This window comes from Buteo buteo, chromosome 16 (assembly GCF_964188355.1).
Source record: "Buteo buteo chromosome 16, bButBut1.hap1.1, whole genome shotgun sequence".
Taxonomy (NCBI): domain Eukaryota; kingdom Metazoa; phylum Chordata; class Aves; order Accipitriformes; family Accipitridae; genus Buteo; species Buteo buteo.
In genome coordinates, this window is record NC_134186.1 from 4,809,004 (window position 1) to 4,830,443 (window position 21,440).

At 66.1% G+C, this 21,440-nt stretch overlaps 2 protein-coding genes across 8 annotated transcripts; one reads left to right on the forward strand and one right to left on the reverse strand.

Annotated features, from left to right (window-relative positions):
- Positions 1-3,843: 3,843 nt before the first annotated feature.
- Positions 3,844-10,581, forward strand: SYTL1 (synaptotagmin like 1). Of its 4 annotated transcripts, XM_075047581.1 has the most exons (17): positions 3,853-3,875; positions 4,574-4,743; positions 5,376-5,502; positions 5,904-6,200; positions 6,514-6,659; positions 6,744-6,852; positions 7,238-7,277; positions 7,605-7,704; positions 7,904-7,998; positions 8,636-8,758; positions 8,844-9,010; positions 9,095-9,197; positions 9,314-9,475; positions 9,554-9,632; positions 9,713-9,812; positions 9,903-10,108; positions 10,284-10,581. In XM_075047581.1, the coding sequence occupies exons 4-17, from the start codon at positions 5,953-5,955 to the stop codon at positions 10,421-10,423; spliced, it is 1,818 nt and encodes a 605-aa protein (XP_074903682.1). In that variant the 5' UTR covers positions 3,853-3,875; positions 4,574-4,743; positions 5,376-5,502; positions 5,904-5,952; the 3' UTR covers positions 10,424-10,581. The 4 variants fall into 4 exon arrangements, with proteins under 4 accessions (XP_074903685.1, XP_074903682.1, XP_074903681.1 ...); XM_075047580.1 differs by lacking the exon at positions 3,853-3,875 and having other exon boundaries at positions 4,432-4,743; XM_075047584.1 differs by lacking the exons at positions 4,574-4,743; positions 5,376-5,502 and having other exon boundaries at positions 3,844-3,875.
- Positions 10,579-20,513, reverse strand: MAP3K6 (mitogen-activated protein kinase kinase kinase 6). Of its 4 annotated transcripts, XM_075047575.1 has the most exons (29): positions 20,447-20,513; positions 19,721-19,911; positions 19,089-19,228; positions 18,370-18,393; positions 17,756-17,943; positions 17,470-17,638; positions 17,165-17,271; positions 16,859-17,029; positions 16,431-16,543; positions 16,120-16,279; positions 15,826-15,976; positions 15,513-15,620; positions 15,387-15,436; positions 15,161-15,256; positions 14,754-14,838; positions 14,538-14,671; positions 14,331-14,458; positions 14,086-14,222; positions 13,807-13,912; positions 13,466-13,623; positions 13,179-13,359; positions 12,935-13,097; positions 12,483-12,648; positions 12,200-12,385; positions 11,992-12,097; positions 11,515-11,743; positions 11,170-11,425; positions 10,965-11,041; positions 10,580-10,837 (listed from the first exon to the last, which is right to left on the reverse strand). In XM_075047575.1, exons 3-29 carry the CDS (start codon positions 19,146-19,148, stop codon positions 10,759-10,761), a joined length of 3,588 nt encoding a protein of 1,195 aa, XP_074903676.1. In that variant the 5' UTR covers positions 19,149-19,228; positions 19,721-19,911; positions 20,447-20,513; the 3' UTR covers positions 10,580-10,758. The 4 variants fall into 4 exon arrangements, with proteins under 4 accessions (XP_074903675.1, XP_074903673.1, XP_074903677.1 ...); XM_075047574.1 differs by having other exon boundaries at positions 10,579-10,834; positions 19,721-20,501; XM_075047572.1 differs by having other exon boundaries at positions 10,579-10,837; positions 19,721-20,501.
- Positions 20,514-21,440: the final 927 nt, after the last annotated feature.

The following is a 21,440-nucleotide window of genomic DNA, read 5'->3' on the forward strand; positions in this document are numbered from 1 at the left end:
GCAGCCGGTCTGAATGTGCCAAGACAGTCACACTCGGGTGCCCGGGGTGCTCACAGATCTCCGGCTGTCACAGGAGGCTGGACCCTTCAAGCCCTGCTCCTCTCATTTTTCTCTTCTACCTCTCGGCGTGGTCAGCCCAGCCCCAGGAGGGACGGAGGCTGCGGGAAGCCAGGGAGGCCACAAAGCAGAGTGGCTGGATCCGTCCCAACCTGCCAAATGACCTGAACCAAATCATCAGAGGGACCTCGCTGCCTCCCACCCCTCTGCCTTCGCCCAGGATGGCCGACCGTGACCGATCCACCCCAGCAGCCATGGTGCGGGGGCTTCTTCAGCGTGGGGAGCGGGGCTGGGGGTCTCTGACCTCTCCATGGGGTCGGGGAAGCGGATGCCCCATCGCCGGCCATGCCAGCGCCGCGGGGCTGGCGTGGAGCCGCCTTTGAAGCGGGGTCACTTTGCTGCAGCTGGCCGGAGGGGAGGGGGCCCCATTTCTCATTCCCTTAGTGTGTGTGGGGGGGGCACATCAAAGGGCTCCCTGGGGAGCAATATCAAATTGCACTTAAGCATTTGCACGGTGGAAGCTTTTGAAAACGCCAGCGGTGGCGGCTGGGCTGCCTGCAGCTGTGGTGCCTCCGAGGCTGCAGCTCCCTCCTCATCCTCAGCCACCCCATCATCCCTGTTGTTTCCCAGGCAGGGGAAGGGAAGGGGGTGCAAGACCCAATGCTGGGGCTCTTGATGCCTACGTCTTCCCGGACAGGCCTTGCACATCATCCCCAGCCAGAGCCGAAAGTGGAAATGCCACGAGGTTCCTGCTCTATTGCCAGGATTAAAAATTAAAAATGAGGAGGGGGCTGCAAGCAAGCAGACCCCCAGCCTGTGGGAGCTGGGGTCCATCCCCGCATGCCCAGGGAGCGCTCGAGCGGCACATCAAAGGCACCGGGAGGGCAGAGGGCATGAGGAGCCAAGTCCCTGGAGGGGGGGAACGGGGCCAGATGGCTCCATCCCTGGGGGGGAGGACGTGGGGATGTAAAAGCAATGGCAGAAAGGGAAGGGGGGCGAGTTGGGGCTGGGGGAGGCTGCCGAGGCTGTGTGTCTGTGGGGCAGTTTTGGGATGTGAAACCCCCTCTGGTTTGCAGAGATGTTTGTGTTCTGCAGCTGGTGCCCGTGGGGGGATACAGCATCTCCTGCGTCCACCGCCTGCGTGGGCTCCGTGGATGCAGAAAGCCCTGCCTTCCCTCCAGGGTCCCCGGGGGAGGGACCCCCATCCCTCCCAGCCTTCTCCCCACCACCATGCGGGGTCAACACCTCCTGGTCAGGGGGACATGGGCTGGAGGGGCTGCTCCAGGGTCCCCATCCCTCCAGAGATGCTCTTGGCAGCTAGTGACCGTGGAGCTCAGCTCCAGCAGGAGCCTTCAAAGCCCCTGTTTCCCTCAATGCCCCTGCAGCCCACCCTGGGTGCCCTCAGCCGGTGGTCCCACAGGTGCTGCCCACCCAACCGGGCTGCTGATGCTGCGGGTGCTGCCCCACTCCCCCACCTGCAAACCCACAAGCAGGCGAGATGCTGCCGATGCTCCGCCGCGTGCTCCCTGCCTCGGTTTCCCCCCGGGAGAGCCAGGCTTGCCTGCGCCTCCTGAAGAACGAGTCCTTGGCGGAGGGAGCAGGGCTGGGGAGCAGGACAGGACTTGCTCCTCACCCCCGCTCCCTCCCTGCTGCCCAAACGCCCAGCACAGAAATGAGGCAGAACCTGTTCTGTGCACCCACGGGGATGCTGCCAGCACCCAGCTCTGAGCTGCCAGCACCCAGCTCCAAGCACCCGGCACCCAGGAGACAGAAGGGGTTTTTTTTTCTCCCTCCGATGCTGTTTCGGGAGGTGGCTGGAGCCGGGCTGCAGGCCATCGCGGCTGCCTGGCTCGCTCCAGGGTCTCTGCAAGGAAAACCATCCCTGAGGGCTGATCCAGCGCCTTGCTCACCTTGTGCTGGTGGCCAGGGTGTTCCCCGGTGTCACCGGTTGACGCAGCCTCCGGCCACGGTTGTCCTGGGCTGAGGGAGGCACCGCGGGAGGCTCCGCTCCACGGGCACTGCAGTGCTGCAGCGGCTACAGCTGAGACCCAGCAAACTCGCTACGCCTCTGGGTCACCAGGGATTGGCGTGGGGACACACACCGCAGGATGTGACCCACTGCTCCCCCACGCCTCCGGCCGTGGGGTTTAGCTCTGTGTGTGCTGTGCTCGAGGCTGCCCCGAGCTGCCTGCCCGTGGCCCCGAGGAGGGGCACTGCCCCACTGAGCAAGCCCATCACCGGGGTGTCAGGTACCATCTGTCCATCCATCTCCAGAGATCCAGGAGCAGGGGACGGATCCTGCCACCTCCTTTCCTGTCCCAGTCTCAGCCAATAAACATTTCTTGCTCTGCATGTTGCTGGTACAAAGGGGCCGGGAGACACAGAAGGGGATCGGTGCCCACCCTGGGTGACCCAGCGCTGAGCCACCAGCCTACGAGCACCCCTGCAGGGACACGACCGTCCCCGAGCCATCACCTTCCACCCCCCGCAGAGACCTGGCCACGCTCGTTGCATTTCCAGAGCATCCATAGCAGGGACCTCGTCCATCTGGGGCCTCTCCCCACCGGAGCTGAGCAGAGCTCACCCTACGAGCGGAGGAAGGGGAGGGCAGCCGACAGACAGACAGACAGACAGACAGAGCTGTTGCTAAAGTCTCATTTCCTTAGAAACCACACTAAAAATAATCCCCTTTTCTTGCGGTCCTGTGCTCGGCGTGTGCTACCAGGCTGCTGCCGCTGCACCCCACCGCAATTCCTCCCCCAGCAGCACTGCCATCTCGTCGTAAAGCTGGCTGGGTGATGGCTGGAGCCCGGTGGGGAAGCCTGACCCACCCCCCCAGCCAGCCACCCTCCCTCTGCGATCGAGGGAAACTGAGGCACAGGCCCCCGCTGTGCCGGGGAAGGATGCTCCTGCCCTGCGTGCTGGGGTTTACCACTGCGGGGCATTGACTGGCCTGATCCTGCGTGGGGCTGAGCACCTAGGTTTGTCCTGGGTGGTCGGGACCCTCATTCCTTCGGAACAAGATGGGATCGCGCTGGGTGGGATGGGAGCTGTGGGGCTGGGGATACCCATGGGGTTAGGGAATGTGGGGCTGGGGTTAGTGATGGGATGAGGCTGGGGGGGACTGGGGCTGCCCCATGGGATGGGAGCCGTGGGGCTGCGGGTACCCTGGGGGCTGGGGGCCCTGCAAAGCCCCAGGGACCCTGCACTGCCCCACACTAGGTTTTTTGGGGGGGACTGTGGATTTACTGCCCCCACCCACCCCCCATGTGCAGCAGGGACCAGTCCGCCCAGTCCCCCCAGCGCAACCCTGGAGCTCTCCCAGAGCTGCTCCGGATAAAGCACCCCCGAGGCCACATCCTGCCCCGTGTGCTCCCCAGAAACCCCTTGGTGAGGACTGGGGGGGGGGGGGTGTCTCCCACCCCATCCCCACATCCACGCTCTTGGCTTGGAGCCTCCACCGAGCTTGGGGGGGGGGGGCTGAGGGGGGGTCCCCCTCCCCTGGGTCACTTCCCCTCCGCACCACTCCCTCCCAGGCTGCCTGACACCTCCCAGTTCAGCCCAGTTTAGCCCAGTTCAGCCCAGTTTAGCCCAGTTCAGTCCCGTCCGGCGGGTGCTGCTGGCTCCAGTCCCTGCTTTCGTGCCGCCGAGGCGAGGAGGCGCTTGCTCCTCGCCTGCGGTTGACTCAGCTCTAGGCCGCCAGCACCCTACCGAGGGTGGGGACCGGGGGCCACCCACGTCCCCGTGGGGTGCTGGGTGGGTGGGTGGGTGGGGGACACAAGGCACCGTGACCCCCACACACACGCTGTCCTGGGCAGGTAAGGGCGGCCGTGGGGCTGACCCCGCTGTTTGCCCCGTAGTGGGGCTGCGCTGGGATCCTGGGGGGGGGTGTTGGATTTTGGGGGGGGGTGTCCTGGCTCTTCTCGCCTGGCTCGGAGGGGCTGCAGCCCCCCCCCTCGTCTCTTCTTTGCTTCCCACCGAGGAGGGATGGGATGGGGGCTCTGGGACCCGAATTTCTGCGGTGGCTTTTCTCGTCCCTACTGCTGTGCCACAGGCCTGGCCCAGCTGGTGGGGCCGGACGGGGTCCGAGGCCACGGTGATGGGCTGCAGGGTCCCTGGTGCAGGGAGGGAGGCGGGGGGACGGATGGACACGGGGTGGGGGGTGCGCAGCTCTGGGTTGTGGTGAGGGCAGCTGGGCCCTGCTAGTCCCCAGGAGGGGTTCCGGGGAGGCTGAGCCTGGGTGCATTTGGGGGGGGGGGGGGTGCGTGGGTGTATTTTTTTGCACCATCTGTTGCCCCCCCTCCGTTGTGGTGGGCTACTTGCAAAGAAAAAAGGGAGATGTGCACACCCCCCCCCCCCAAAGTTGTGGCTTACTGGTGAGGTCTAACTGGTTTGACTGGTCTCCCATGCAGGGTGGGGGGGGCCGGGTGCCCAGCACCCCTCTGCACACCGGCGGGTGCGGGAGGTGGGTGCTTGTTTGCACCCCGGCTGCGCCCACCCACGGGGGTCCCTGCAGGGATCAGGGAACCGCGGCAGCGCCTGGGCAAGACCTGGGTGACTTTTTTTTTTGGGTGCCGGCTCTGTTCCGGGGTGGGGGGACACCCCCGTATGCCGCCAGTAAACAGGATACGAGCGAGCTGCGGCGGGGAGACGGCGGCAGCATCATCCCAGCCCCGGTGACAGCCGGTACGTGCCCACCGAGACCCCCCACCCAGCCCTGGGTGCGGGGCGCTGGTGGGTGTCGCGGGGTCCCCCTGCCTCGCGTGGGGAGCGGGGTGCTGGGGAGGGGGTTGTTCAGGTTGTGGGAGGGGGTCCCTGGTGCATGATGTGGGGGGGGGGTCCCTGGTGCTGGTTTGAGGGGGGGGGGGGGTCCATGGTGGGGTTGGCACCCAGCCCACCCACCGGCGCCAGTGTGCTCAGATCCTGGGCTGGGGTCTGCAGTGCCAGGGGATGTCTGAGACCCCCCCTGGGGTCGGGATGGTGGCACCCATGGGACTGGACTGAGACAGGACCACCTGTGGGGCAGGGACAGGGTGACCCACAGGGCTGGGATAAAGGCACCCGTGGGCTGGGACAGGACCTTTTGTAGGGCTGGGGACAGGACCACCCGTGGGACAGGGACAGAGTCGCCTTTGGAGCCAGGGACAGGGCCACTGGTGTCCAAGCCCCACGGTGGAAGCGGAAGCCCCCCCCGACCATGCTGGGGTGCGGCTGTGCTGGTGTTAACGTCCCAGCGGGGTGGCTGGGGCGGTGGGGGGGGCTTGGGGGGGCAGCAGGACCGATCCTGCCTCACTGCTGCTGCAATTTCCTGCCCTCAGCATCCCGCGCCAGGCAGCGAGCGCTTTCGCAACACCAGAGCGAGGAAGGGCAAGAGTGAGGCAACGCCTGGGAAGTGGGGCAAGAGCCCCTGCTGCGTCCTCTGCCCTGGGAGCTGTGATGAGCTGAGTACGGTCTCAGCCTGGTTCGGTCTCCTCAGCCCGTCGTGGGAGCAGCCGAGCCCCCTTTTTGCCCCCTATCTCAGTGCCGTGGCACCCAATGAAACCCGTGGGAAAGCAGGCAGGGGCAGAGCCAGTCCTGAGCAAACACCCTTTGCAAACATGGGCTGCGGGCAGGATCCCGGCAGCGGGCAGGGCTGGCCCTGGCACTGGGCCGGCAGCAGGGCCCGGCAGCAGGAGCGGCAGGGCTTCCCTCAGCCTGCCTATGGGATTGCCTGTGCTCCTTCCCTTGGCACTCTTGGCATCATCCCACTCCTCGGTTTGTTCCCATTGGGGGTCCCAGGGGTGTTTTGGGGTGCAATGTTGGGGGGGGGGGTTTGCATGCTGAGCTTCCACTCCATCTCTTTGCAGAGGGTCAGGATGATTCCCACCCCAAAGCGGCCCCAAAGTCCCTTTCCAGATGCTGGCATCGCTGGTGCATGCCCGACACGCTGAGCCCACCCACCCACAGCCCTCTGCTTCTCAGCACCCGCCTAGACCAGCACCCCGGGGTGCCCCCACCGGCCCCCCCAGCCCCACCATGGCGCTGGAGCTGGGGGCCGAAGCGCTGCTGGACCTGAGCTTCCTGACAGAGGAGGAGAGGCGCGCCATCGCCGAGGTGCTGCGCCGCGACTGGCAGCTCCGCCGGCGCGAGGAGGGGCGCATCAGGTGAGGTGGGGGTCCCCTGCTCAGCGTCACCCTCAGGGACAGTGTCAACCCCCCCCCCCCAAGAGCAGCCAGCCTGGGATCCCCTTTCCCCTGTGGATGGGGGCACCCATTGAGCCCAGCAGGGTGAAGTCCCGCAGTGGGTGACACCGGCATTAGGGGTCCCAAACCCTGGTGGAGAGGGTGGCTGGTGTCCCCAACGCCAGTTGCGGTGGCTCCATCAGCCGCTTGGGAAGCGGTGATGGGGACAGTGGTGATGGGGGCTGACGGCAGCACCGGGGTGGCGGGGGGGCCAACGCCGCCCTCCCACCGCCAGCAAGCTCCGCAAGTCGGTGTCGGACCCGGCGCGGCTGAGGACCCTCACCGGGGACTGGTTCTGCGATGCCCGTGCCCAGCGCCACCGGCACCACCTGGGCTCCGACCTCGTCCGTGCCTCCATCCGCCGCAGGAGGCGGCCCCGGGGTAGGTGAACGATGGGGATGCGGGTGGCGGGGGGGGGATGCTGGGGGCCGGGGCTCAGCCTGCTGAGGTCCCCGATGTCCCCAGGAGCGGGGGACCTGGAGTGTGGCCCCAGCCTTGGCGAGCTGGAGGCCATCGGCGAGCCACTGGTGGAGGAGAAGGAGGATGAGGATGGTGTGGAGGAGCTGGAGGAAAGGTGAGGGTGGGGCGGGGGGGGGCTTTTACCCCATGGGTGTCCCAGGGCTGGTGGCATCTCTTATTGGTACCCTGCTGGGGGTGGCACAGCCTTGGGATGCCCGGGGGGGAGCTGGAGGTGGGGAAGTGGGAGCAGAGTCCATGGTGAAGGGGATGGCACAGCCAGAGCTGCACCATCCTGGTGTCTGTCCACCGTCCTGGCGTCTGTCCACCGTCCTGGCATCTGTCCACTGTCCCCATGTCTGTCTGTCCACCACCCGGGAGGGTTTCCATGGCCCTGCCAGACCCCGGCTCTATAAATAGCTGCGGGGATGTGGAGGGGGAGAGAAAGTGCTCGTTAGCCTGATGCCTTGTCGAGAGAAACTAATTATCGTCTCTTCTCGTAGCCCCCCTACGGAGGAGGCGCAGGCAACCGCAGAGCCCCAGGTCAGTGCCTGGTGGGGGGGTTGAGCCAGCGCGGCAGAGCCTGCCGCCGGTACCTGACGCCCCAGTGATGGGCTCAGTCACCCTGACTGCCGTGGCCCCGGGGCCACAGCGTCACCCCAAAAAGGTGCTGCCGTTGGGGCCGGCCTTGCGCGTGGTCTTGCAAAGTATGATCCTGAACCTTGTGGCGTGGGGAGTGATGGGAGGGATATGTCCCACGGGATGTCGCCCACCCTGTCCCCAGGCACCCAGAGGGGCTGGACTGAGGGGAGCAGAGCGGGGAGAGGAGGGTGCCCATTTTCACCCTTTCCCCTCTGTGCCACCTCGCAGCCCAGCCCCACAGCCCCAGATCTGGAGGAGACCCCAGTGTCACAGCCCCTGTGGCAGGGTGACATCCCGGCCAGGGAGCAGGACGTCCCAGCCCAGCCAGGTAATCGTAATGGGGGGGGGGGGGGTGTCACTGCTGTCGAGATTTGGGGAGGTTGGAGCCCCCCAGCGCTGCTTACCAGCCTCCTCCCAGCCCCCATCCCTCGCTTGCCTTCTCACTCCTCTTGCCAAAAAAAGGGGACACCCCCCCCCCATCCATCCCTGCTGCGGCGGGACCCCCCACCCACACTGCACCCTTGCAGGTGACACAGTAGGTGGGAACCCCTTCGGCACGTCCAGCGCGGAGGAAGACGAGGAGGAGCCCGACTCCGCATGCAGTGGCCCTGATGCTGGGCAGGTGGGACTGGGGGGGGCTGTATGGGGCTGGAGGGAGTTGAGGGGTCTGGAGGGGGCTATATAGGGCTGTATGGGGCTGGAGGGAGTTGGGGGGACTGGAGGGGGCTATATAGGGCTGTATAGGGTTGGGGGGCTGTATGGGGCTGGAGGGAGTTGGGGGGACTGGAGGGGGCTATATAGGGCTGTATGGGGCTGGAGGGAGTTGGGGGGACTGGAGGGGGCTATATAGGGCTGTATGGGGCTGGAGGGAGTTGGGGGGACTGGAGGGGGCTATATAGGGCTGTATAGGGTTGGGGGGCTGTATGGGGCTGGAGGGAGTTGGGGGGACTGGAGGGGGCTGTATAGGGCTGTATAGGGTTAGGGGGGCTGGAGGGATTTGGGAGGGCTGGAGGGGGCTATATAGGGCTGTATAGGGTTGGGGGGCTGTATGGGGCTGGAGGGAGTTGGGAGGGCTGGAGGGGGCTATGTAGGGCTGTATGAGGCTGGAGCAGGGCTATCTGGGGCATGCAAAGCCAGCATGGCATGGGCTGTGCCCAGGCACCGGGCACTTGCTGGGAGCTGGGTGCCCTCAGGAGCCTGCACTGGGGATGGGGGTCCAGGGGGGGTGGTGCTGACCCCTCTTTGCTTTGCATTTCCAGGGCTTGGGGACCCCCCAGACGGATCAGACATGCCCGGGCCGGGTGTCCCCGCAGAATGGCCACGCGCCTCGAAGCAGCGTGCTGACCACCAGCTCCTCCGTGTCCAGCCTCAGCTCCTCCACGGTACAGGGCTGGGGGCTGTTGGGGGGGGTGTGTTTGGGGGGGGTCACCTCTCCAGCCCCCCTGACCCTGTCCCGCCGCCTCGCAGCTGAGCGGCAGCCTGATGAGCCTCTACAGCGAGGGCGAGCTGGGCAGCGTGGCCGTACGGGGCTGCGTCCAGTTCTCCCTCTGCTACGACCCAGCCAAGAAGGAGCTGCGGGTCCACGTGCTGCGGTGCCGCGAGCTGGCCGAGGCCAAGAAGCAGCGGTCGGACCCGTGAGTGCCCCGGCCCCGAGCGGCGATGCCCGGGCAATGCTCGCGGTGGTACCCATTGCATCCTCCTCATTTTTTTGGCTCCAGGTACATCAAGACGTACCTGCTGCCGGATAAGTCCAACCACAGCAAGCGCAAGACCACAGTGAGGAAGAGGAGCTTGGATCCCATTTTCAACGAGACCCTCAAGGTTTCTAACCCCGCTTTGGAGTGGTTTGGGGGTGGGGGGGCTGTCCTCCTGGTTCAAGGGGGGATGGATGGGTGGGGGTGAATAACCTCACCCTGTCTGTGTCCCCTCCCCACCAGTACAAGCTGGAGAAGAGGGACCTGCAGGGCCGGACCCTGAACCTCTCGGTGTGGCACCACGACAGCCTGGGCAGGAACGTCTTCCTGGGGGAGGTGGAGATCGCGCTGGGCGCCTGGGACTGGGCCAACACGCGCCCCGAGTGGTTCAGCCTCCAGCCCCGTGTGAGTTCTCAGCCCCCCCCCGCCCCAGTCCGCTCCCCCCCCATCCACCGCCGCCCATAACCCCCCCATCCTCCCCAGATGCCCATCTCCTCGGACGGCCTCACCAGCCGGGGCAACCTCAACTTGGCATTGAAATTCATTCCTGCTGGCTCAGAAGGTGAGAGGTGCCCGTGGGCACCGGGGAGGGGTGGGGGGGGTCCAGCATGGCAGAGTGCACCTGACCCCTCTCGCCCGCAGGTGGGGGGCTGCCACCCACAGGTGAGCTGCACATCTGGGTGAAGGATGCTCAGAGCCTCATCCCCCTGCAAAGTGGCACCGTGGATGCCTTTGTGCAGTGGTAAGGGAGGGGGGGGTGACACCCAGGGGGGCACCCAAAGGGGCTGATATGTGTGTGTGTGTCCCCCTCACCCTGCTGTCACCTCCCCAGCTACGTGCTGCCGGACGACAGCAAGGCGAGCCGGCAGAAGACGCGGGTGGTGAAGCGAAGCCTCAATCCTCTTTTTAACCACACCATGGTGTACGACGGCTTCCAGGCCAAGGACCTGGCCGAGGCGTGTGCCGAGTTCACCCTCTGGCACCGCGAAGCCTTTTCCAAACGCCAGCTGGGTGGCATTCGGCTCAGCCTGGGCACAGGTGAGGTGGGGAAGCGAGGGGGGAGCAAGCCCCAGGAACCCCAGGGTGCCCCCCCAAGGCTTGCAAGGGCTTGGTGGCACCTTGCAAGGGGTTGGTGGCACCTTGCAAGGGCTTGGTGGCAACTTGCAAGGGCTTGGTGGCAACTTGCAAGGTGACGCCGGTGGTCTCTCGGCAGGGAGCAGCTACGGGTTGCCGGTGGGCTGGATGGACTCGACGGCGGAGGAGCGGGGAGTGTGGGGACGCCTGCTCCGGCAGCCGGGGCAGTGGGTGGAAGCGCTGCTGCCTCTGCGGACCAACCTCGTCCCCCGGGCATAGCCCCCACGGCCCCCCTCCATGGAGCACCCCGTGCCAGCAGGACTGTGGGACCCGGGGCGGGGGACAGAGCTACACCCTGAGCATCACTGGGTGGGGCTGGGGTCTGTGGCCCCCCCCCCCAACCTTTTAGCAGCAATGAAGTGGCACCGGAGGGCACATTTGGCGGCTGTTTATTGCTGTGGGCACCGTACCCCAACTTCTCCCTCCGGTGTGGAGCTGAAGCCCCTGCATCCGCCGGCTCCCTCCGTCACCGTCCTGCCAGCCGCCGTGGTGGCAGCCCTGGGGCTCCAGTAGCTGGGTGTCCTGGATCCACATCCCCACGCTGGGGCTGGGAATTACTCCCCTTCCTCCTGGGCGAGGGTCCGGCGATGCTCCAGGATGGCTGCCCAGAGGCGGTACGCTGGCCCGCGCCTGCTGGGACGTGGGGGGGCTGTTGGAAGGAGGGGACCAAGCCGTGTCCCCCCCACCCACCCTGCCAAAGCTGCCACCCCGTTCTCCCCACCTCGGCCAGGCCAGGAGGGGCAACACGGGCTGGGGGTACCTGATGCCCACGTAGAAGAGGTCGTCACGGGTGGCACAGCCCAGCAGGTCCCGCAGGGTGAAGTCATGGGAGAGGAGCTGCGGGAGGTGGCAGAGGTGTTGGGGGGGCAATGCCGGGGAGGGGGGGGCTGCCCCCTGCTCACGCCAGCGGGGCCCGACCCCCAGCTCCCACGTATCTCTGTGTGCCAAGTGGCCACGGGCCTCACCGTGGCCGTGGTGGCCGGGTCCGTGCCGTGCCGCTGCAGCCACTCGAGGAGGAGGGGGTCAGCCCGTCCCTGGGGGGACTGGGGGCTTGGGGGTGAGCGATCCTGCCCCGGGGCGAAGCACCTCGGGGGGACCTCTCCATGCTCCCCGCTGCGCTGGGGCCGGCTGGGGACCGCGGTGTCATCGTCCCCGGAGCGAAGTGCCCGCTGCATCAGCTGCTGCCACTCCTGCTCCTTCTCGGCCAGCTCCTGGAGCAGCCTGGGGAGAGTGGGACACGGACTGGCAGCCAGTGGGGGGCACAGACTGGGACCCCAGGAGATAGAGGACAAGGACCAGCGAAGCCCTACCTGCCCGTCTCCATGCGGAGATGGCAGAGCTGCGTCACCAGCGCTGAGGATGCCTGCAAGGAGGGCAGGGGGTCCGCCTGGGTGCTGGGGCCGGTGCTGAGTCCTGAATTGGTGCTGTCCTGCTGGGGTGGGCTCCTGGGGATGGACAGCCTCGGCGGCACGGTGTCATCCTTGTCACTCGTGTCCTTGGTGCCATCCATCCCTGGGCTGCCAGCCTTCAGTGCCAGGTCTGTGGGGGCAGAGACAGCGATGGGCACAGAGAAGTGCCCGATGGCCTCGGACCCAGAGCACCAGGGACAAAATGGGGAGCTGGGCCCAGCCAAAGCTGCCCCAGTGCTGGCTCCCCCCCTCATGTCCCTTTCCCAGCACCCCAAAGTCCCCCAGCCCACCCCAGCCCAGCCACCCTCTTCGTCCACCCGACCGGCCACGGTGGTGGGACCCAGACCCACGTCCCAGCCGTCCCCCAGTGCCACCCACCTCTCACCAGCACGGTGAAAGCCGCCTGCACTGCCTGGCTCACAGCATCATCCAGTGCAAACATCCAGTGGGGTTTGATGTGATGCTGGCGCAGCACCCGTCTCACCTGGAAGGGGCAGAGCCGTCCCAGGGCATCGCTGTGCCAGGGCATCGCCCACACCAGGGCATCACCCACTCAGCACCCTACCACTCCATCGTGGGCACTCACCACTGCCTGGAAACTGAAGAGGGGAGCCTGGAGGTGGGGGAGGCTCAGCCCCTCTGCCCGCAGCCGGGTCTGCAGTGCCAGGAGGTCCTGGCACAGCTGGTGCTGGCTGGGGCACTGGATGTAGCTCCGCAGGCAGCTCAGCAGCTGGGCGAGATGCTCCGAGCCCAACCTCGCCCCCGTCGTGCTCTGGGTGGGTAAGGGAGATGCTCAGGGGCTGCCACCATGCCCACCCTCCACCCAGTTGCTGTGCAGACCCCCCCCACCCCGGGCACCCAGCGCCCACCTGGCTCTCCTCCAAGGCGGCGATGATGCCCGGTGCCTCGGCGGTGAGGACGCGGTGCAGCGTGGCCCGTCGCTTGCTGTCTTTCCGCAGGAGGAACCCGTCCCCGCTCTCCTCGGGGGAGGACGAGCGCAGGCTGTGGTCGGAGCCGGCTGAGCCCTGGCCAGTGCTGGGGGGAGGTGGGCAAGGTTGGCACTGCCCTCCCCACCCTGGCCTCGGGCATTTAGGAGTGTGGCCTTGGGGCTGGCACAGCCATTGGGCTTGGCAGAGGGCATGGGGGACCTCCTGCAAGCCCCCCAAGCTGTAACGGGGAGGGATGCGATGCCCTGGCACGACGAGGGAGCATCGTGGGGTGCAGTGTTGGGACACAGCAGGGAGAGTGGGTGCCGTGGGAGGCAGAAAGCCAACCCCCCCCTCCAAGGTCCCTCCATCCCCCCGTGCCCGGGATGCCCTACCCCAAGTAGCTGCGGCTGGAGGCTGCCTCGCTGGGGTGGCACGGGAGCAGGGGGCTGCCTGCTGTGCCCCTCACCGGGGCGTCCTGCCTGGCTGAGGAACATCCCCTGCTCCCATCGCTGCCCTCCACATCCCCATCCTGCTGCGCAGAGTGGGGGGGATCACCTGCCAGGGAGGTGATGGAGACGGTTATTTAGCAGCTCATGCCAGGTTCCCCCTATCCTGCTCTCCCCCCCCAAGACTCACCCCCCGCCGGGGGCACGGGCCGAGTCCGGACCCTCCTGGCATCGGCGAGGAAGGGGTCCTGCAGCAGCGCGGCAGCCGTCGCCCGCTTGGCCGGGTCGGCCTGGAAGCAGCGCAGGATGAACGTCTTGGCTTTATCTGACATGGACTCGGGCACCTCCGGGTGCATCTTGAACATGCCCACCTGGAGGGAAGGCACCCGGGGAGCTGCAAAGGGACCGGCCATCCCAAGGAGGGGGGGCAATTTCAGGGCTGGGGAACCCCCATCCCCTGCCCAAATCCATGGGTACCTTGAACATCGCAGCCTGGGGGCTGCCCAGCTCGTAGAAGGGGGGCTTGCCTGTGGCCATCTCGATGATGGTGCAGCCCAAGGACCAGATATCCGCTGGCTTCCCATAGCCCCACGGCCCCTGGTCGATGATTTCTGGGGCCATGTACTGCAGGGTGCCTGGGGAAAGGATGAGGAGGGGTGAGAGGAGCCCGTATCCATCACCCAAACTCCCTCCCAGGGTGGGTTCTCCTTGTCCCCATGCTGGGTACAAGGATGCAGACCCTCGTTGTCGCCTGGTCCTCAGCATCCCACCACCCCCAAGTCGAGGGAACCCAGTCCCCAGCCCCGGGTTGCCTTTACCTGTGAAGGTCTCGGCGCTGGGGCTGATGCCCGCCAGGCGCTTGGAGGTACCGAAGTCAGAGATCTTCAGCACCCCGCTGTACGTGTTGATGAGGACGTTGTCTCCCTGGGGCGAGAAGGGCACCCCAAAATAAAACCAAGCCCCAAAAGGCTCCTGGTGCTTGAGCAGGGCATCACCCCAGGGGCTTTGGACACGGAGGGGCAGCTCCTGGCTCCCCGGTGTCCCTTCAGATAAGGGGGTCAGGTCTCATGCCCCCAGATGGGCGATGCCCCCCTCACCTTGATGTCACGGTGCACGATGTGGTTATCATGGAGGTAGCTGAGCCCGTCGAGGATCTGGCGGGTGTAGAAGACGATGGTGGGTTCGTTGTCTTTCAGAGGTCCCCACTTGGAGCGCAGCAGGGACGAGAGGCTCCCTGGAGAGGGAGGGGGCACAGAAGGGGGGCATCACACCCATTTAGGCCACACATATGGCCACGTGTCCCCCTTTTGACCCCCCAAATCCCATCCCCAGCGCTGCCCACCTCCCGGCACCTCCTCCATGAAGATCTTGATGAAGCCGTCCTGGCTGATGGAGCCCAAGTACTGCACGATGTTCCTGTGCCGCAGGTGCTTGTGCAAGGCGATCTCCTCGTGCAAGGACTGCGAGTACCTGCATGGCGGGACGCCAGGGTGAGGGGCTGCCCAGGGTCCCCCGGGACCCTCCGGGACCCCCTCGGCATGGCACCTACCGGCTGTCCCTCTCTGGGATCTCCTTGATAGCGATGCGCACTTGGTTGCTGAGGCAGCGCCCGGCGTAGACGACCCCGTACGTCCCCCTGCCCAGGATCACCCGCTCACCCGCCTCCGAGTACTCGTAGCTGTACTGCGGGCAGAGATGCGGAGTGGCAGCCTGTGCCATTCGGTGCCCCGTGTCCCCCCCATGTCACCCCCTGTCCCCATCTCACCTCCAGGATGGGCTGTGTGGGGCTGGGTACCTCCTCACCACCCGCTGCCTGCTCAGCCAGAAGGGACTGGATCTGGTTGCAGAACCTGCCAGGGGGAGGACGACGGTCCTGAGCCCCAGTGAGGGTGCTGGGGACCTGGCCACCGACCCCCCTGGCACAGAGGGACTCCTGTGCCCCCTCGCTGTTTGCCCCCCACCAGTGGCACAACGGGGGGGCTGTGCCACCCTGCTTTGTGGGACCCAGCTGCAGGGCTTGGGTTCCTACGACACCCCTTCCCCCCCCAAATTAAGGTAGGGAAGAAGCAGCCTGCTCCCATCCTTCCCTGCTCACCAGGGCAGTGACTGGGGGTCCCCCATGCCCCCACCAGCAATGTGGGGGTCCCTGTGCCCCCCACCCCCCCTGCTCACCACCGGCAGTGCTGCTGGGAGGGGAAATAGAGCTGGAAATCTTCCTCCGCGTGCATCACGTAGAGGAAGCAGCCCCGCTCGTCGCACTTGCAGATGCTGGAGGGAGAAGACCCCGTCCCGTCCCGTCAGCGCTGGGGCTGATGCTGCCCACGGGGCGGGCAGAGGGGCTGCGGGCACACAGGGGCATCCTCGGTCCTGTCGGCGAGGGGACTGGGGACACGCTCACCTGACACCCCGGATGGCCGCGGCCGCAAAGGTCCAGCTCGATGCCGCTTTCTGCAGGAGAAGGGGCAGGTGAGGAGGGGGTCGGTGGGGACCCCGCTAGCTCTCCCCCCTCCAGCCCCATCCCTACCTCCTCCGTGGGGCAGACGAGGGCGAGCGTCAGGGCGGGCTCCTCCGTGCCACCGTGCAGCGCCAGCCGGGCCGGCCGCAGGACCTTGCTGAGCTCCAGGACCAGGACCTGTGGCAGCAGGGGACTGCGGGGTGAACCCCCCACCCGCCGGGTCCCCAGCCTGCATCCCTGCACCCCCATCCTCCCCCCCTGGGTTGGCACCGGTGGGCTGCTTGGTACCTCCCCAAATGCCCAGTGAGCCCGGACCACTGGGTGATCCCTAGGGATGTCCGGGGGTCCAGGCAGGAGGGGTTGGCTCTATGGGGTCCCTCACCGGGCAGTGCGGTGCGGCAACGAAGGGCTGGCATGCCTGGAGGAGGAAGCCCAGCCAGAAATCAGCCAGCTCCTGCCGGGCAGAGGGGACCTGTGGACTCCTCTGGAAGTGTTTGTAGAGCAGGAAGGTCTCCATGACCGAGACCAGGTACCTGCGGGGACATGGGGGGCGAGAGAGGAGAGAGGGATGTCCCCAGCACCTCCTAAAAGCCCCTAAACCCCCTCCTGGAGCACAGACACCAGGGACTGGAGACCCAGTCTTGCCCGGGTGGGCGCGTGCCGTGCCGTGCCATACCAGCCTGGTGCGTTGAGCTTGTAGAGCTTCTCAGAGGCTTGGATGACTTTGCTGAGATCGTTAGCCAAGATGCCAGCTCCGAGGCAAAAACCCACATCCCAGTAGTAACGCAGCTCCTCTGGGCTTCCCTTGCGACCCTGCAGGCAGCTCAGCTTCACCCCTGGACACGGGAGCAGGAGCCCATCACCCCTCTGCCAGCAAACCTGCACCCGGGCAGAGCTGCTCCGGGGGTGCCCCGATGCCAACAGACCCCAGCGTTTGGTCTCCATCCCCGGTGGGTCCTTGTCCCCGACCCGTGGGTGGGCACCCACCGATTTGCCGCAGCTGCACGGAGGTTTCGAACTGGTGGCCGGCAGCCACGAGGAGGACGGCGGCGTTGATGCCCGCGTGGAGGCTCGGCTCCACCTTGAAGGCTTTGCTGTACCTGGGCAGAGATGCCGGGTGGGGGGCACGGCCGCTGCCACCCCCCTGCCAGCCAAAACGCGGCTGCCTCGGGCTCCTGGAGCTGCCCCCTATGATGGAGGAGTGCTCCCAAGCCAGAAAAAAACCCGAAAGAAGTAAAAATAATAAAAGCCCAGCAGGAATTAGCATCACCTGCCTCCGCATTGCTGCTGGGGGGGGTTGAATGTGGGGCTGTGCTGCCTGGAAAGCCCCCAGAACCCCTGCAAACCCCCCCGGATGGGGGCACGGGCAGGCAGGTGGCCCCCAGCCCTGTCCCCAGCCCTGTCCCCAGCCTCACCAGTAGAGAGCTTGGTCCCTCATCTTAGTGTCGGTGAGGCCGGAGCTGATGAACATGTCCTTGTAGATGCGGCCGCACAAGCAGAGGAGGTCGGGCGCAGCCCCCTCCCCACGCTCCACCACGGGCAGCAGCACCGACAGGGCCTTCTCCCGGTCCCCGGCACGGTTACGCCTGCACACACGCGACCGGCGCTCGGCAAACGGCATCGCCAGCACGGCCCCTCAGTCCCCCGATCCCCCAGCTCCGTGCCATTGGGGTACCCGGGGTATATTTATGTGTGTCCCCCCTCCCCCGGCCACCGCTCACCGGCTGAGGGCGAAGGCGTAGTGGAAGCGGACGTTGTGCTGCTCGGCCACGGCGCAGGTCGGCAGCGCCTGGAGGTTCTCCACCAGTGAAATGATGGCATCGTAATCCTGCGGGGATGGCGGTGGGGCTGAGACGGGGACCCCCGGGCTGCCTGTCCCCAACTCCACGGGGCGATGCTCTCCCCGCACCGGACAAGCTCTGAGAGTTGCAAGCTCCTCCGAGCAACGGCAGGCTGCGGAGCAAACCCCCCTCCGAAATGCCGACGTGGTCCCCGGCACCTCCCCGGGATGTTTAAATCCCCTCACCTGCACGTCACGGTAGGAGAGGAGGAGGTTCACCACGATGTCCAGGCTGAGCAGCTCCATGCTGTCCAGGCGCTGCTGGATGCGGGCCAGCTCCCGGCTCAGCTGTTCCCCCCCGTACATCTCCCGTGCCCTCCGGATATCCCGCCGGATCATCTCCCGAAAATACCCGCTGGGGATGGGGGGCAGAGACGTGGGGATTATGGGGTGGTGGTAATTCTCTGCCAAGCCCTGCCAGCCCATGTGGGCATGGGGGTTTGCCCGCAGCCGGAGGGGTGGGCAGCAGTACCAGGAGTCGGTGGGGATCCCCTCCAGCAGTTGGACGAGCCGGGCTGCCAGCGAGGTGAAGGCAGCCTCCGTCTCAGAGCTGGGCTGGAAAAGCTCCGTCAGGCACTTCATGGCCCCGGCGTCACAGCAGATGACCTTGTTCTGGGGGGTGACCGCATAGGGGATGAAGGTGTAGCTGCCACAGAGGTCCTGAGGGAGGGGAGAAGGGGTGAGAGGCTGTGTCAGCCGAGCTGAGAACCCCCCTGCTCATATCATGGACCAACCCCCTCTCCCCAAGCCTCCTCACGCTGCCCAGACCATACAGGCCATGCTAATACAACCACCTTCCATAAGTCATTAGCAAGGAAAGACAAACCAGCTTTCTCTCTGACTGCCATCATTATGCTCCAGAGTGAACACTCCTGGTTCTTTCAAAACCAGGTACCCCTCTCTGTGCTGCTGTTTCTTGGCGCTTGCTCTGAGTGAGTGAGGTCCCCCTAACTCAGATTCGGGGAGAGGTTTCGCTCCTTGTCTGCAATGTCCACCCTTCAAGGCTGGGGAGAGGCAGCTCAGGGGGAGAGAGGGACTCAAACCCTGCTGGCACCGCAGCAGAAAGCATGAGGAAAAGGGACGCACCGAGTTCTTCTGGCAGATGTCCTCCTGGGGAGAGAGGGAAGGAGGAGGGATTTAAGGAGAGTCCCCAGCAAAAGAAATCAGCCGATTTCAGGCTCAGGGATCGGAGTTACCTGGAAAACAGCCAGGGACAGCGAGGGACGCTGGGGACGAGCCACAAGGGCGGGAAGTCGTCCCCACACTGCAAACATTGCGTGCGGAATCCACCCACCCGGGGCAGGGCTGTAAAGGCAGCCGGCTTCTGCTCCAAACCCGGCACAGGGAAAGGGTCTCCAAAGGGGAGCCTGGGGCTCCCCCGAGCCAGGGTGACATTTGGGGACGATTTGGATGCGCTCCCAGCTGCATTTTTTTTTTCCCTGAGCAGCGAGAATCCCTCCTGCTGGCCCCTTCTGTGTGGAAGGTTTTGCTTCCAAGGAATCGCCTTTCCCCAGGGAAAAGCGCCTGTTCCCGAATCTCCAGCTGCTTGGGGCCAGGGGAGCACCCAGCACCCTGCAGCCAGCTCCAGGGATAACTGGGATCCCCAGCCACCCTTTCCTCATCCCATCCAGGTCCAGAGAAATCTCTGTCAGAGCAGGATGCAACCGTGGGAACTCTGCCGGGCTCGGCGGGGGGGGTGGGATGGAGATCCCCCTCCTGCCGGCGTGGATGCTCCGGGTACTTGGGGCCACCCTGGAGCAGTAGCACCCAGGGGCTGGGGTGTCCCTGTCCCCGTCCCCACTGACCTGCAGGGCCTGGAGGGGGGGCAGGTCAGCCTGGCAGCACAGCAGGATGTTGTGGGACATGTTGAAGCTCTCACGGACGCCCAGGTGGTAGAAGAGGGAGGGTTGGCAGACGGAGTCGCTCAGCTCCACCACGGCCACGTCTGCGGGCAGGACGGCGGGGACGCTCACGGGACCGAAGCCAGACCCCGAATTCATGGGGTAGGGAGAAACAGCCACCCCCGGGTTTGGGGGGGTCTGCATCCCCTAAAAGAGGGGATGGCCCCTGCCATCACAGCACCTGAGGCTACGGTGAGGGGCGCCCGCTTGCACCCCGGCACAGGATTGAACCCTGAGCAAACCCTCCACAAAAACCACCCTTTCTGAAATCACACCGGCGTGTTTAACGCCAAGGAGACATCCCTGCAAATGTCCAACCACCCTGGAAAGTAAACAGGAGGAAGGCAGGAAAACAAACAGCGAACCACCCAAGCACACAGCCGGCAGAGCTCCGCCGGGAGCTGCACAGGGGCTGGGGAGACTCCCGGCCCAGATATTCCCGGACAGCTGGGATAACCAGGCAGAATAGCAGGAAAAAGAGGGTGATAGTAACCCCACGCCGGGAATTCCGCCGGCGGCACGGGTCGCATCCTCACCTGCGTTGTAGAAGCGGTCGAGGGTGCCGGTGTCGCCCAATGCCAGGGTGCCGAAGGGCAAGGTGTGCAGGCGTGCCCGTAGGTGACGGCAGGCGTCGCGCAGGCTGTGCAGCGCGGGGCAGGCGGCCGGCTCCCGGCCCAGCACGCAGACGACGCTCAGCGCCCGCCGCCCGCTCGCCCGTTCCCGGGACCTGCACACCGGCCGGCCCGTCGTGCCCGCCACCGCCAACGGGTCCTGCCAGCAGCTCCCGGTGACCACGGGGGTCCTGGGCACCTCTGTGGCTGGGGCAGGCTGATCCATGCTGGGGGCTCGTACCGAGCACCGGGCGAACCCGTACCCTGCACCGGGCTACCCTGATCCTTACCGGCAGAGCCCTTACCTTGCACCGGGCTGCCCTAATTTCCAACCCCCCCGGGAGAGCTTGGACCCTGTACCGGGTGACCAGCACCGGGCTGCCCCGTTCCTTACCGGCAGACCCCGCACCGGGCTGTCCCGTTCCTTACCGGGAGACCCCCTATCCCGCACCGGGCTGTCCCGTTCCTTACCGGGAGACCCCCTATCCCGCACCGGGCTGTCCCGTTCCTTACCGGGAGAGCCCCTATCCCGCACCGGGCTGTCCCGTTCCTTACCGGGAGACCCCCTATCCCGCACCGGGCTGTCCCGTTCCCCCCCCAGGAGACCTCCCTACCGGGCTGGCTCTTACCGGGAGCGCCCACCCCGCTTACCGGGCTCCTTCCCGGACGGCTCCGTACCGGGGCTACCCCGTACCGGGCTCCGCTCCGCCCCGCTCCGCCCCGGGCACCGGACGCCGCTTCCGCCTGTCCCGGCCGTGAGTCAACGGCGGCTCCGCCCGCCTCCCCCCCGGGACGGGACCGGACCCCCCCGGGCCGGATCCTGCCCCCCGCGGGCACCGGTTGCAAAGGGCCGGTTGCGAAAGAAGGGCAAGGGGAAGGGGAAAGGGGGGGCCGGTTCCCCCTCCCAGCACATGTCGCAGCCAAAATACCGGCCCCGAAGTCGCTTGGGTGGCGGGAGCAAAGCTGGGGTTCTCTGGGGGGTGAAGGGCTGGGCAGCCCCCCACCCTGTAACCCCATCGTATCCCCCCTCCCGGGTCAGGGAAGGTGCCCGGGGGGTGGAGACGGGAGCCGTGTGGGCAGAGTTGTGGGCAGAATTGTGACCCGTGGCTCTGAAGTGCCGCGTCCCCGGCTGGGAAAGTCTTGGTCCGTGGTGACATGCAGGGGACAGGCTGGCACAGCACCCCGGGCAGGGCTGCCGTGCAGGCAGAAAAGCCACCAGACAGGCAGAGAAGCCACTGTGCAGGCAGAGAAGCCAATGTACAGGCAGAGAAGCCACTGTGCAGGCAGAGAAGCCAATGTACAGGCAGGGAACCCACTGTGCAGGCAGAGAAGCCAATGTACAGGCAGAGAAGCCACTGTGCAGGCAGAGAAGATGCCATGAAGGCAAACAAGCCATTGCACAGGTAGAGAAGCCACCAGGCAGGCAGGGAAGCCACCGTGCAGGCACAGAAGCCACCATACAGGCAGAGAAGCCACCGTACAGGCAGAGAAGCCACAACACAAGCAGACAAGCCACCATACAGGCAGACAAGCCACCATGCAAGCAGAGAGACAAGCCACAACGCAGGCAGACAAGCTGTCCCAGCGTTGTTCCCCCGGCAGGGCAGGGCCAGCCGGGGGCAGGAGGGAGGAGCGGGGACGCTGG

Bases quoted from the DNA above. Each gene is read 5' to 3' on its own strand.
- SYTL1 (XM_075047584.1), top strand. From the start codon at position 5,953: ATGCTGGCATCGCTGGTGCATGCCCGACACGCTGAGCCCACCCACCCA. The intron at 7,999-8,635 runs GTGGGACTGGGG...TTGCATTTCCAG, and splicing joins GTGGCCCTGATGCTGGGCAG to GGCTTGGGGACCCCCCAGAC. The intron at 9,198-9,313 runs GTTTCTAACCCC...CCTCCCCACCAG, and splicing joins TTTTCAACGAGACCCTCAAG to TACAAGCTGGAGAAGAGGGA.
- MAP3K6 (XM_075047572.1), bottom strand. From the start codon at position 20,021: ATGGATCAGCCTGCCCCAGCCACAGAGGTGCCCAGGACCCCCGTGGTC. The intron at 17,030-17,164 runs GTGAGCGGTGGC...GCGTGTGTGCAG, and splicing joins TACGCCTTCGCCCTCAGCCG to GCGTAACCGTGCCGGGGACC. The intron at 15,437-15,512 runs GTAGGGATGGGG...CTTCTCCTGCAG, and splicing joins TCGTCTGCCCCACGGAGGAG to AAAGCGGCATCGAGCTGGAC.